General features: G+C 41.7%; 1 protein-coding gene across 1 annotated transcript in view; it reads left to right on the top strand.

Moving 5' to 3' along the window:
• LOC110457850 (vigilin 1-like) overlaps positions 1-14,586 on the top strand; it is a 79,430-nt gene that overhangs the window by 46,094 nt on the left and 18,750 nt on the right. Inside the window, exons 15-18 of the mRNA XM_021509291.1 lie at positions 936-1,068; positions 3,543-3,632; positions 8,538-8,578; positions 11,596-11,728. Coding sequence (XP_021364966.1) covers positions 936-1,068; positions 3,543-3,632; positions 8,538-8,578; positions 11,596-11,728 — 397 coding nt within the window. The remainder of the gene's footprint in view (positions 1-935; positions 1,069-3,542; positions 3,633-8,537; positions 8,579-11,595; positions 11,729-14,586) is intronic.

Below are 14,586 nucleotides of genomic sequence, written 5' to 3'. Positions count from 1 at the left end.
GGGAGTGTACTCACCTTACCTGGTGATACCTATAGTAAGAAGGTGGGAGTGTACTCACCTTACCTGGTGATACCTATAGTAAGAAGGTGGGAGTGTACTCACCTTACCTGGTGATACCTATAGTAAGAAGGTGGGAGTGTACTCACCTTACCTGGTGATACCTATAGTAAGAAGGTGGGAGTGTACTCACCTTACCTGGTGATACCTATAGTAAGAAGGTGGGAGTGTACTCACCTTACCTGGTGATACCTATAGTTAGAGGGTGGGAGTGTCCTCACCTTACCTGGTGATACCAAAAGCTAGAAATAGGGAGTGTACTCAGCTTACCTGGTGATACCTATAGTTAGAGGGTGGGAGTGTACTCACCTTACCTGGTGATACCAAAAGCTAGAAATAGGGAGTGTACTCACCTTACCTGGTGATACCTATAGTTAGAGGGTAGGAGTGTACTCACCTTACCTGGTGATACCAAAAGCTAGAAATAGGGAGTGTACTCAGCTTACCTGGTGATACCTATAGCTAGAGGGTAGGAGTGTACTCACCTTACCTGGCGATACATATAGTTAGAGGGTAGGAGTGTACTCACCTTACCTGGTGATACCAATAGCTAGAAATTGGGAATGTACTCACCTTACCTTGTGATAATCCATACTTACCTACCTGAAGAAAATGTTAAGAAAAAAGAAGACAAACAACAATCTATGTATTATGTTATCCCTACTGGAATAGAACAAGACTGATATGGTAGGTGCTACGCCTGTTGTCTGATTCTTTTGTTGATTTTGTACTAACATCTGATTTTATATATATACAACTTAAATGCATGTATCATATATGTATTGTCAGTAAAATACTTTTGAATTTGAAATCCCAAGTCTTGTAAAAGTAGGAAAGATAGTTAATTTATATTCAGTGAGAGTTTTACTTTGACACAGTGTTCCAACACCAGCAGTGCAGAAACACAGCTTCTTTACAGCAAAAGTGGATGTCCAGAAAGAGAATGTAAAAGCAATTGTTGGTTATATTATTGGTGCACAAGGACGTAACATACGGCACCTTGAAGACCAGGTAAGTGTTTCCTTAGAACCTAACCCTTTCACCACCTTGGACCATAATGGACTCATCCAGATCAATGCATGGTAGATTTTACTAAAGTTTCATAGGGGTGAAAGGGTTCAAACAAATTGAACAATTGTTGTTCCTTCTGTCAACGAAGACGCTAGAGAGTTGAATGTACCTCAAATGATATCAAAGTTTTACTTTCTGCATAAACAATCTACGTATTAAACGTGTTGCAATGTTTAAGACCGACTGGTCACTTTGTCAAGCTATGACTGAATGAGCAATTTGTATATTTTACCTGTACAACGATGTGATGAAATTGTATATGTTTTTCGTCGCTTGAAACGAGACATATATCGCATATCAATAGGGAGTATGTATACACACACGTCACATCGTTATACAGGTAAAAAATACAAATCCCTCATTCATTCATAGCTTGACAAACGGACCAGTCAGTCTTGAAAGTAAAGAAGTGTAGTAAGTAAAACTAGGATATCTCCTATTTCCAAGTTAATGAATCTTATTAAACATAACTCAAATGTTGAAGTAGTTTGGTAAGAGAAGGATAGCACTGGACAGAAATATCTTACCATCATCATTTAGGAAGACACAAGCAGAAACCAAACATTTCTATATAAACATCAATATTTAAATTACCAAATGTTTTCCCTGACAAAGAATCTGGAATCAAAGCTGTGGCAAAAGATTAAATAAGATTTGAGGAAAATGAATTCATAATAAAACATATCTGGGGACAGTTGCACTACAGTCTGGACTGGGGGGCGTTAGTAACAGTCTTTGCTGGGGACAGTTACAGCATTCTAGTCTAGAGACTGTAACAACAGACCGGTCTGGGGACAGTAACAACAGTCTGGACTGGGAACTGTAACAACAGTCTGGGCTGGGGACAGTAACAACAGATTGGTCTGGGGACAGTAACAACAGTCCGGACTGGGAACTGTAACAACAGTCTGGACTGGGGACAACAACAACAGTCCTGGCTGGGGACCATAACAACAGTTTGGACTGGGGACTGTAACAACAGTCTGGGCTTGGGACAGCAACAATAGTCTGGACTTGGGACAGCAACAACAGTCGGAACTGGGGAGAGCAACAACAGTCCTGGCCGGGGAGAGTAACAGCAGTCTGGGCTTGGGACAGTAACAGCATTCTGGGCTTTGGACTGTAACAATAGTCTGGGCTGGGGACAGTAACAACAGTCTTGACTGGGGACGGTTACATCAGTCTGGGCTTGGAACTGTAACAACAGTCTGGTCTAGGGACAGTAACAACAGTCTGGACTGAGAACGGTAACAACAGTCTGGATTGGGAACAGCAACAACAGTCTGGGCTTGGGACAGCAACAACAGTCTGGTCTGGGGACTGTAACAACAGTCTGGGCTTGGGACAGCAACGACAGTCTGGGCTAGGGACAGTAACAACAGTCTGGGCTAGGGACAGTAACAACAGACTGGGCTGGCGACAGTAACAACAGTCTGGACTTGGAACTGTAACAAAAGTCTTGACTGGGAACAGCAACAACAGTCTGGGCTTGGGACAGCAACAACAGTCTGGTCTGGGGACTGTAACAACAGTCTGGGCTGGGGACAGCAACGACAGTCTGGGCTAGGGACAGTAACAACAGACCGGTCCGGGAACAGCAACAACAGTCTGGGCTTGGGACAGCAACAACAGTCTGGGCTAGGGACTGTAACAACAGACCGGTCCGGGAACAGTAACAACAGTCTCGACTTGGAACTGTAACAAAAGTCTTGACTGGGAACAGCAACAACAGTCTGGGCTTGGGACAGCAACGACAGTCTGGGCTAGGGACTGTAACAACAGACCGGTCCGGGAACAGTAACAACAGTCTGGACTTGGAACTGTAACAAAAGTCTTGACTGGGAACAGCAACAACAGTCTGGGCTTGGGACAGCAACAATAGTCTGGTCTGGGGACTGTAACAACAGTCTGGGCTTGGGACAGCAACGAGTCTGGGCTAGGGACAGTAACAACAGTCTGGGCATGGGACAGTAACAACATTCTTTGCTAGGAACTGTAACAACAGTCTGGGCTAGGGACGGTAACAACAGTCTGGGCTAGAGACAGTAACAACAGTCTGGGCTGGGGACAGTAACAACAGTCTTAGTTGGCCCTAGGTAAAACAAAACAATGCTGTATTAAGACTGCAGGAACAGAATAGATCTACCTCAAAACTATCCTTTAAAATTATAAATTGGCATGTGATACAATGGATGGTACTGAAGGTTCCCAGACTTGGGAAATATTTGACGTGTTCTTGATCTCTTGTTTAACCCTTTCACCCCTACATAACTGTAGTAGACTCTACCATGCATTTATGGGCATGAATCCATTATGATCTACAGTGGTGAAAGGGTTTAATGTTCTGTTGTGATTTCAGGACAGTAATGTTTTAAAGTTCAAAAGAAACCAGTAGATTATATTGCTTTTTTCAGGCTGGTTTTTCTCTAACGGTATCATCTGGTCCTGATTACATTGAGGTGAAAGTTAATGATGAGGCAAATCTGGAGAAAGCTGTACAGTTGGTAGGTATTACCATATTTAAATTGGATATTATGCGTTACGTTTAAAGTGAATATTTCATGTTACCACCCCTCTCACAAAGTACCTTTTAGCTTGTGGTTTGAGATCTGTAAGCATTTCAGCTTAACTTATTCACCCCTGAAATTTCATAATGAACTATTCCAACCTTTGAATTGGAAGAGTTCAATTGTGTCTTCATGGGTGCTTGACACAAGGTTGAATTACAGAAACCACTGTAACAGGAGACAGCAAGCTTGAGATTTCAACCTTGGATTTTCCCAATTCTAGACGAATGTTCTGCCAATTACCTGGTAAGCTTCCTGTTCACTGGCAATGGACCAAATCACTTGAAACTAAATGCAATGAACCATGTATTTAAGCAATGAATGTTTTAACAAATGTTGTTGTGGTCTTATAACACACATTGCAATTGATGTCAAACTTGAAGCCTGGAAGGGCTTTATGAAAGTTTATCAGCAATAGAAACGTGTGTAATACGACCAATATGTTATATTTACATTTAGATAGAGTAGCTATGCTTTATTTAGTTTTTGACCAGTAAATCAAGTGTTGACAACAATGAAATTTAAGATGTCACAATAGCAAGTGTTATTATAGTCTCATAACAACATTTACCTCCGCATTGCATTGCAAATATAGCGTCCAGCGTCAATATTTTACTTTAAACAACTTCTTCTCACTGAACAAAAGGCCTAGGGTGATGATATTTGGCCAGAAGCAAACTGGGATATTTTGTCTGTAGCTTTATTTAAGAGCACCTTTTAGGTTACAAGTGTGAGATAAATAACAGGTGAGCGATGCAAGCCCATTGGGCCCCTTGTTATTATTATTAGCTCACCTGGCAGGAAGTGCCAAGTGAGCTTATGCCGTGGCGTGGCGTCCGTCCGTCCTCGTCCGTCAACTTTTCCTTTAAACAACTTCTTCTGAAGAACGGACAGGCCTAGAGTCATGATATTTGGCTGAAAGTTTCATTGGTAGGAGCCCTACAAAGTTTGAAAATGAAAATGACCTTGACCTGTTTTCAAGGTCACAGGGGTCAAATATGTCTAAAACTTCAAACAACTTCTTCTAAAGAACTAAAAGGTATAGAATCTTCATATTTGGCTGATGACTTCCTGGGACAGAGCCCAACAAAGTTTGAAAATGAAAATGACCTTGACCTACTTTCAAGGTCACAGGGGTCAAATGTGTCAAACACTTCATACGACTTCTTCTGAAGAACTGAAAGGTATAAAATCTATATATTTGGCTGGTGGCTTTCTGGGATAGAAACCAACAAAGTTTGAGAGGGAAATTAGTTTTACCTACTTTCAAGGTCACAGGGGTCAAATATGTCAAAAACTTCAAACGACTTCTTCTGAAGAACTGATAGGTATATAATCTTTATATTTGGCTGGTGGCTTCCTGGGATAGAGCCCAACAAAGTTTGAGAATGAAAAACTAGTTTGACCTACTTTCAAGGTCACAGGGGTCATATATGTCAAAAGCTTTAAAATGACTTCTTCTGAAGAACTGAAAGCTATAGAATCTTTATTTTTGATTGATGGCTTCCTTGGATAGAGCCCGACAAAGTTTTAGAATGAAAATGACCTTGACCTTCTTTCAAGGTCACTGGAGTCAAATGTGTCAGACACTTCAAACGACTTCTTCTGAAGAACTGAAAGGTATATAATCTCTATATTTAGCTTGTAGCTTCCTAGGAAAGAGCTGAACAAAGTTTGAGAATGAAAATGACCTTGACCTTCTTTTAAGGTCACATGAGGCAGATATGTCAAACACTTTAAACGACTTCTTCTGAAGAACTGGTAGTTATAAAATCTTAATATTTGGCAGGTGGCTTCCTGGGAAAGAGCCAAACAAAGTTTGCGAATGAAAATGACCTTGACCTACTTTCAAGGTCACAGCGTTCAAATATGTCAAACAGTTCAAACAGCTTCTTCTGAAGAATTAAAAGGCATAAAATTATAATATTTGGCTGGTGACTTCCCGGGATAGAGCTCACCAAAGTTTGCAAATGAAAATGACCTCAACCTACTTTAGAGGTCACAGAGGTCAACAACATTTTAATGGATTTGTTCTTGAGAACTAAAAGGAATGGATTCATAAGATTTGGCTGGTAGCTTTTTGGAATAGAGCTAACCAATTTGAGAAGGAAAATGACATTGACCTACTTACAAGATCACAGGGAAAAATATGTCAAGCAACTTCTGAAGAAGAATCAAAAAGCATAGAATCTTATAATAATATTTTGCTGGTAGTTTCAACAGATGGAGCCAACAAAGTTTGCGAGGGAAATATTTTTAGTGCAATATAATATTTAATGAGAATATTTTGCTATGACTGCTTAAATATTCAGGTGAGCGATACAGGCCCTCTTGGGCCTCTTGTTATTAGCTCACCTGGCCCAAAGTGCCAAGTGAGCTTATGCTATGGTGTGGCGTCCGTCTGTCGTCAGTTCGGTGTCAATTTTTTTACTTTTAACAACTTTTTAGGTCACCTGAGACAAAGTCTCAAGTGACTTATCAAATGCGCCTTTTGTCTGTCGTCGTCCGTCGTCCGTCGTGCGTCCGTAAACAATTTACATTTTCAACTTCTTCTCCAAAACCCCTTAACCAATTTCAATGAAATTTGCAGAAACCTTCCATGGCCAAAGGTCAACTAAAATTGTGAATTATATGGTCACCAGCCCCCAGGGGCCTGAGGGGCGGGGCCAAAAAGGGTAAAATTGACTAAAATTTCAAAAATCTTCTTCTCAAGATCCAGATATGGTAGAATCAAATACTCTTCATAGATAGAAGGGGCTTAAGGTGCTTTACCAAAATTGTGAATTTCATGACCCTGGGGTGTCACGTTTTCCCCTTGGGAGGGGGTAAACATTACTATAGTTCATATAGGGAAATCACATTTTGGACCAACATTTGTTTAATTGCCATTGGAAGTAATTCAATTTAGGTTAGCATTATCAGTATTGGGTAGCAGTTTGATAGTATGCACATATCAGCCCTGACTGACCCCCCGGGGCTGATGGGTGGGGCCAAAAAGAGTTGAATTGACTGAAATTTTTAAAAATCTTTTTCTCAAGACCCAGATATGGTAGAAACAAATACTCTTCATAGATGGAAGGGTCTTAAGGTGCTTTACCAAAATTGTGAATTTCATGACCCTGGGGTGTCATGTTTCCCCCTGGGGAGGGGGTAAACTTTACTATAGTTTATATAGGGAAATCAAATTTTGGACCAAAATTTGTTTAATTGCCATTGGAAGTAATTCAATTGGGGGTTAGCATTATCAGTATTGGGTAGCAGGTTGATGGTATGCACATATGAGCCCTGACTGACCCCCCCCCCCCCCCCCCCCCCCCTTTGTTGTAACTTGTCTTATGTTTGGCTGGTTATCCCATGCGACAATCGCGTAATACAATTATTTGTCGCTAAAATCACCACCCATCAGTTGGAAAGAAATAGTTTTATAGGTACAGAGTACACAATTTATATTTAGTGACTATTGTTTTCGAATCTTTCGCAAGATGTGTGCATTTGGTGATTCAAAATAAAAGTCTTAATGAAATCTACTCGTTATTAGAAGAAAAAAAGTAACGACTTTGTATTCATAAACAATAATTAATCCCTATTAGGAACCTCCACTACAACGCTGTTTTGAAAACAAGGTTTCGTATAGTTTGTTGCTAAACGGATGTCGATTTCTCTGTCATAATTAGCTGCCAGTTAGTTATTATGCTGTGAAAATGAAGAAGTGTGTGTCTATAAACATTACAACAACATGAAACAATAACAATATTTGTTCATGGTTACCTGTTTAATTCTTGCAGCAATTACAACTCGTCTAAAAAGACATTAATAATCCACCATTTTGTTATTTGTGAGGGGGCGAGTCTAATAAGGACATCCTGTACGGAATACGGACCAGATTTGCAGTACGGATAGAGTTAATAGAATTGATCCTTAAAAGGTCCAAAACAAGTGTTGTTACATTTCGTGCCGATCCGAAAATCCAAGATGGCCACACTGGCATCTGATTGGCTGGGACATTTTCGTCTTCATCTCAAGAACGACTGCACCAATTGACTTACTTGGTACAATTATCCTTATTAGATCCCAAATAAGTGTTGTTAAATTTCATGCCAATCCAAAAACCATAGATGGCTGCCCTGCCATCTGATTGGCTGAGCCATTTATTACTTCTTCTCAAGAATGGCTTCACCGATAGGCTCCTTTCTTATTACAAATGATCTCTATGAGGTCGTGCATAAGTGTTGTTATATTTTGTGCTGATTTGAAATCCAAGATGGTTGCCCTGGTCTCTGATTGGCTGGGACACATATTACTTCTTCTCAAGAATGGCTTCACCGATAGGCTCCTTTCTTATTACAAATGATCCCTACGAGGTCCTGCATAAGTGTTGTTATATTTTGTGCCGATTTGAAAATCAAAGATGGCTGCCCTGGTCTCTGATTGGCTGGGACATTGTTTACTTCTTTTCAAGAACGGCTGCACCAATTGACTCCTTATTTGGTACAATTGATCCTTACAAGGTCTCGGACAAGTGTTGTTACATTTCATTTCAATCGGAAAATCCAAGATGGACACGCTTGCATCTGATTGAATTGGACATTTTCGACTTCATTTACATTTTTAGCCAGTCAATTGTTGACCAAAATTGATAGAAACATGTGTTTTTCTTGGATATTGTTTAACCTAAACTGTTTTTAAGTATCAAAGTGTAAGCTAGCAATCATGAAATGGCCGTCAAATTGTCTATGACAATTTATAGTTTATGTATTATGTCTAATATCTTAAAAATAAATAATTGCCAAAAATTGCTATTAGTCAACATACATTTCTAATTTAATCCTTCTCTCACTGCAGGTCACAAAGGAAATTGAAGACTTCGAGCAAAAACAAATTGTGTAAGTACTGGTTTTGTTCAGTAATGTCAGAAACCGCCAAACCTGCTCTTGGTTGCTCAGGATGATATTCTCGAATGTTTTACCCGAGGCTTAGACAATCGAGAATATCATCCCTTGGGTAGGAGATTTCTCTGTGACGCCCTCAAGGTAGGGAATGATTCTATTTATGAGCTGAACTACATTTAGTGTGGTTCAGTCCTTTGGTAATTTTGCAATTTATCAGCAGAATTATTAAAAAAAATATCACATAATAGCATTGTAACAATATGAAGGTGATGTTATGAAAATCTGATCATTTCAATGAAATTAACTTCAATAAAAATCAATACCAAAGTTTACTTTATGCATAAACAATGTACGTATTAAATGCGTTGCAACGTTTCAAGACCGTCTGGTCCCTTTGTCAAATTTTCTTGATAGCTTGAAGGGACCAGTCAGACTTGAAACGTTGTGACGTGTTTAATACGTACATCGTTTGTGTATAAAGTAAAAATCGTTATTATATATTTCCAAACTGAAGAATCTTAATGAAAGTATAATGAAAGCTATAGCCAGAAGTAGGGAGGGTACTCACCTTACCTGGTGATAGGGATTGTACTCACCTTACCTGGTGATAGGGAGTGTACTCATCTTACCTGGTGATACCTATAGCTTGTAGTAGGGAGTGTACTCACCTTACCTGGTGATAGTGATTGTACTCTCCTTACCTGGTGATAGTGATTGTACTCTCCTTACCTGGTGATAGGGAGTGTACACACCTTACCTGGTGATAGGGAGTATTCTCGCCTTACCTGGTGATAGGGAGTGTACTCATCTTACGTGGTGATAGGGAGTGTACTCACCTTCCCTGGTGATAGGGAGTGTACTCATCTTACGTGGTGATAGGGAGTGTACTCACCTAACCTGGTGATAGGGAGTGTACTCGTCTTACCTGGTGATACCTATAGCTTGAAAGTGGGGTGTACTCATCTTACCTGGTGATACCTATAGCTAGTAGTAGGGAGTGTACTCATCTTACCTGGTGATAGGGAGTGTACTCACCTTACCTGGTGATAATTAAGGAGTGTACTCACCTTACCTGGTGATAGGGAGTGGACTCATCTTACCTGGTGATAGGGAGTGTACTCACCTAACCTGGTGATAGGGAGTGTACTAGTCTTACCTGGTGATACCTATAGCTTGAAAGTGGGGGGTACTCATCTTACCTGGTGATACCTATAGCTAGTAGTAGGGAGTGTCCTCATCTTACCTGGTGATAGGGAGTGTACTTAGCTTACCTGGTGATAGGGAGTGTACTCACCTTACCTGATGATAGGGAGTGTACTCACCTTACCTGGTGATAATTAAGGAGTGTACTCACCTTACCTGGTGATAGGGAGGGTACTCACCTTACCTGGTGATAGGGATTGTATTCACCTTACCTGGTGATAGGGATTGTACTCACCTTACCTGGTGATAGGGAGTGTACTCGTCTTACCTGGTGATACCTATAGCTTGAAGGTGGGGTGTACTCATCTTACCTGGTGATACCTATAGCTAGTAGTAGGGAGTGTCCTCATCTTACCTGGTGATAGGGAGTGTACTTATCTTACCTGGTGATAGAGAGTGTACTTATCTAACCTGGTGATAGGGAGTGTACTTATCTTACCTGGTGATAGGGAGTGTACTCACCTTGCCTGGTGATAGGGAGTGTACTCACCTTACCTGGGGATAGGGAGTGTACTCACCTTACCTGGTGATAAGGAGTGTACTCACCTTGCCTGGTGATAGGGAGTGTACTCACCTTACCTGGGGATAGGGAGTGTACTCACCTTACCTGGTGATATGGAGTGTACTCACCTTACCTGGTGATAGGGAGTATTCTCGCCTTACCTGGTGATAGGGAGTGTACTCACCTTGCCTGGTGATAGGGAGTGTACTCACCTTACCTGGGGATAGGGAGTGTACTCACCTTACCTGGTGATAAGGAGTGTCCTCACCTTACCTGGTGATAGGGAGTGTACTTATCTTACCTGGTGATAGAGAGTGTACTTATCTAACCTGGTGATAGGGAGTGTACTTATCTTACCTGGTGATAGGGAGTGTACTCACCTTATCTGGTGATAGGGAGAGTACTCATCTTACCTGGTGATAGGAAGTGTACTCACGTTACCTGGTGATAGGGAGTGTACTCACCTTACCTGATGATAGGGAGTGTACTCACCTTACCTGGTGATAAGGAGTGTACTCACCTTGCCTGGTGATAGGGAGTGTACTCACCTTACCTGATGATAGGGAGTGTACTCACCTTACCTGGTGATAAGGAGTGTACTCACCTTGCCTGGTGATAGGGAGTGTACTCACCTTACCTGGGGATAGGGAGTGTACTCACCTTATCTGGTGATAGGGAGTGTACTCATCTTACCTGGTGATAGGAAGTGTACTCACGTTACCTGGTGATAGGGAGTGTACTCACCTTACCTGGTGATATGGAGTGTACTCACCTTACCTGGTGATAGGGAGTGGACTCATCTTACCTGGTGATAGGGAGTGTACTTAGCTTACCTGGTGATAGGGAGTGTACTCACCTTCCCTGGTGATAGGGAGTGTACTCACCTTACCTGGGGATAGGGAGTGTACTCACCTTACCTGGTGATACCTATAGCTAGAAGGTGGGAGTGTACCCACTTTACCTGGTGATACCTATAGCTAGAAATAAGGAATGTACTCACCTTACCTTATTATAATCTATACTTACCAACCTGGAGAAAATGTTAAGAAAAAAGGAAGACTAACAACAATCTATGTATTATGTTATCTCTACTGGAATAGAACAAGACTGATATGGTAGGCGCTACGCCTGTTGTCTGATTCTTTTGTTGATTCTGTACTAACATCTGATTTTATATATATACAACTTACATGCATGTTTCATATATGTATTGTCAGTAAAATATTTTTGAATTTGAAATCTGAAGTCTCTTAAAAGTAGGAAAGATAGTAAATTTATATTCAATGAGAGCTTTACTTTGACACAGTGTTCCAACACCAGCAGTGCAGAAACACAGCTTCTTTACAGCAAAAGTGGATGTCCAGAAAGAGAATGTAAACACAATTGTTGGTTTTATTATTGGTGCAAAAGGACGTAACATACAACACCTTGAAGACCAGGTAAGTGTTTCCTTAGAACCTAACCCTTTCACCACTGTGGACCATAATGGACTCATCCAGATCAATGCATGGTAGAGTTTACTAAAGTTACATAGGGGTGAAAGGGTTCAAACAAATTAAACAATTGTTGTTCCTTCTGTCAACGAAGACGCTAGAGAGTTGAATGTACCTCAAATGATATCAAAGTTTTACTTTCTACATCAACAATGTCGTATTAAACGTGTTGCAATGTTTAAGACCCGACTGGTCCCTTTGTCAAGCTATGACTGAGTGAGTCACATCGTTGTACAGGTAAAAAATACAAATCGCTCACTCATTCATAGCTTGACAAAGGGACAAGGCGGTCTTGAAAGTAAAGAAGTGTAGTAAGTTAAACTATGATATCTCCTATTTCCAATTGATGAATCTTATTAAACATACCTCAAATGCTGAAGTTGTTTGGTAAAAGAAGGATAGCACTAGACAGAAATCTCTTACCATCATCATTTAGGAAGACACAAGCAGAAACCAAAACGTTTCTATATAAACATCAATATTTAAATTACCAAATGTTTTTCCTGACAAAGAATCTTGAATCAAAGCTGTGGCAAAAGATTAAATAAGATTTGAGGAAAATAAACTCATAATAAATCAGATCTGGGGACAGTAACAACAGTCTGCTCTGGGGATGGTAACAACTGGGCTAGGGGATGGTAACAACAGTCATTGCTGGGGACAGTAACAACAGTCTGGACTGAGGGCAGTGACAACAATCTGGGCTGGGGAGAGTAACAACAGCCTAGGCTGGGGACGGTAACAACAGTTTGGTCCTTGGGATGGTAACAAAAGACTGGGCTGCGGAAGGTAACAGCAATCTGGGCTTGGGACAGTAACAATAGCCTTGGTTGATGAAGGTAGCAACAGTCTGGGCTGGTGACAGTAAATAAGTCTGGGCTGGGTAAAGTAACACTAATCTGGTCTTGAGGTGGTAACAACAGTCCGGTCTGCTGTAACAACAGTCTTGGCTGGGAACTGTAACAACAGTTTGACCTGGGGACAGTTACAAAAGTCTTGAAAATGGAGACAAGCCCGGATTGTTGTTACAATTCCCAGCCAAGACTGTTGTTACTGTCCTCAGTCCAGACTATTGTTACAGTTTCCAGTCATTACTTTTGTTACTGTCCCTAGCCCAGATTGTTGTTACTGTTCCCCGACCAGATTGTTGTTACTGTCCTCAGTCCAGACTGTTGTTACAGTTCCCAGTCATGACCTTTATTACAGTTCCTAGCCCAGATTGTTGTTACTGTCCCCAGGCCAAACTGTTGTTACTGTCCCTAGCCCAGATTGTTGTTACTGTTCCCCGACCAGATTGTTGTTACTGTCCTCAGTCCAGACTGTTGTTACAGTTCCCAGTCATGACCTTTATTACAGTTCCTAGCCCAGATTGTTGTTACTGTCCCCAGGCCAAACTGTTGTTACTGTCCCTAGCCCAGATTGTTGTTACAGTTCCCAGACCAGACTGTTGTTACTGTCCCCAGGCCAAACTGTTGTTACTGTCCCTAGCCCAGATTGTTGTTACTGTCCCCAGGCCAAACTGTTGTTACTGTCCCTAGCCCAGACTGTTGTTACAGTTCCCAGATCAAGACCGGACTGTTGTTACTGTCCCAAGACCAGATTATTGTTGCTGTACCGAGCCCAGATTATTGTTACAGTTCCCAGACCAGACTGTTGTTACAGTTCCCAGACCAGACTGTTGTAACAGTTCCCAGACCAAACTGTTGTTACTGTCTCTAGCTCAGACTGTTGTTACAGTTCCCAGACCAGACTGTTGTTACTGTCCCCAGAACAGGATAGTGTTGCAGTTCCCAGGCCAGACTGTTGTTACTGTCCCCAGACCAGAACATTGTTACAGTTCCCAGACCAGACTGTTGTTACAGTTCCCAGCCCAGATTGTTGTTACTGTCCCCAGGCTAAACTGTTGTTACAGTTCCCAGCCAAGACTGTTGTTACAGTCCACAGACCAGAATAGTGTTACAACTGTCCCTAGCCCAGATTGTTACTGTCCCCAGCCAAGACTGTTGTTACAGTCCACAGACCAGAATAGTGTTACAGTTCCCAGACCAGCCTGTTGTTACTGTCCCCAGACCAGAATAGTGTTACAGTTCCCAGACCAGACTGTTGTTACAGTCCCCAGCCAAGACTGTTGTTACAGTTCCCAGACTAAACTGTTGTTACTGTCGCCAGACCAGAATAGTGTTACAGTTCCCAGACTAAACTGTAAGTACTGTCCCCAGACCAGAATAGTGTTACAGTTCCAGACCAGACTGTTGTAACTGTCCCCAGACCAGAATAGTGTTACAGTTCCCAGACCAGATTGTTGTTACAGTTCCCAGGCCAGACTGTTGTTACAGTTCCCAGACTAAACTGTTGTTACAGTCCACAGACCAGAATAGTGTTACAGTATCCAACCCAGACTGTTGTTACTGTCCCCAGACCGGACTGTTGTTACAGTTCCCAGAACAGACTGTTATTATTGTCCCCAGACCGGATTGTTGTCACAGTTCCCAGGCCGGACTGTTGTTACAGTTCCCAGACCGGACTGTTGTTATTGTCCCCAGACTGGACTGTTGTTACAGTTCCCAGAACAGACTGTTGTTACTTTCCCCAGACCGGACTGTTGTTACAGTTCCCAGAACAGACTGTTGTTACCATCCCCAGACCAGACTGTTGTTACAGTTCCCAACCCAGACTGTTGTTACTGTCCCCAGACCGGACTGTTGTTACTGTCCCCAGACCGGACTGTTGTTACAGTTTCCAGAACAGACTGTTGTTGCAGTTCCCAACCCAGACTGTTGTTACTGTCCCCAGACAGGACTGGT

The sequence above is a fragment of the Mizuhopecten yessoensis genome, unplaced genomic scaffold (assembly GCF_002113885.1).
Source record: "Mizuhopecten yessoensis strain PY_sf001 unplaced genomic scaffold, ASM211388v2 scaffold9341, whole genome shotgun sequence".
In the NCBI taxonomy this organism is placed as follows: domain Eukaryota; kingdom Metazoa; phylum Mollusca; class Bivalvia; order Pectinida; family Pectinidae; genus Mizuhopecten; species Mizuhopecten yessoensis.
This window is presented reverse-complemented; position numbering and strand designations above follow the sequence as displayed.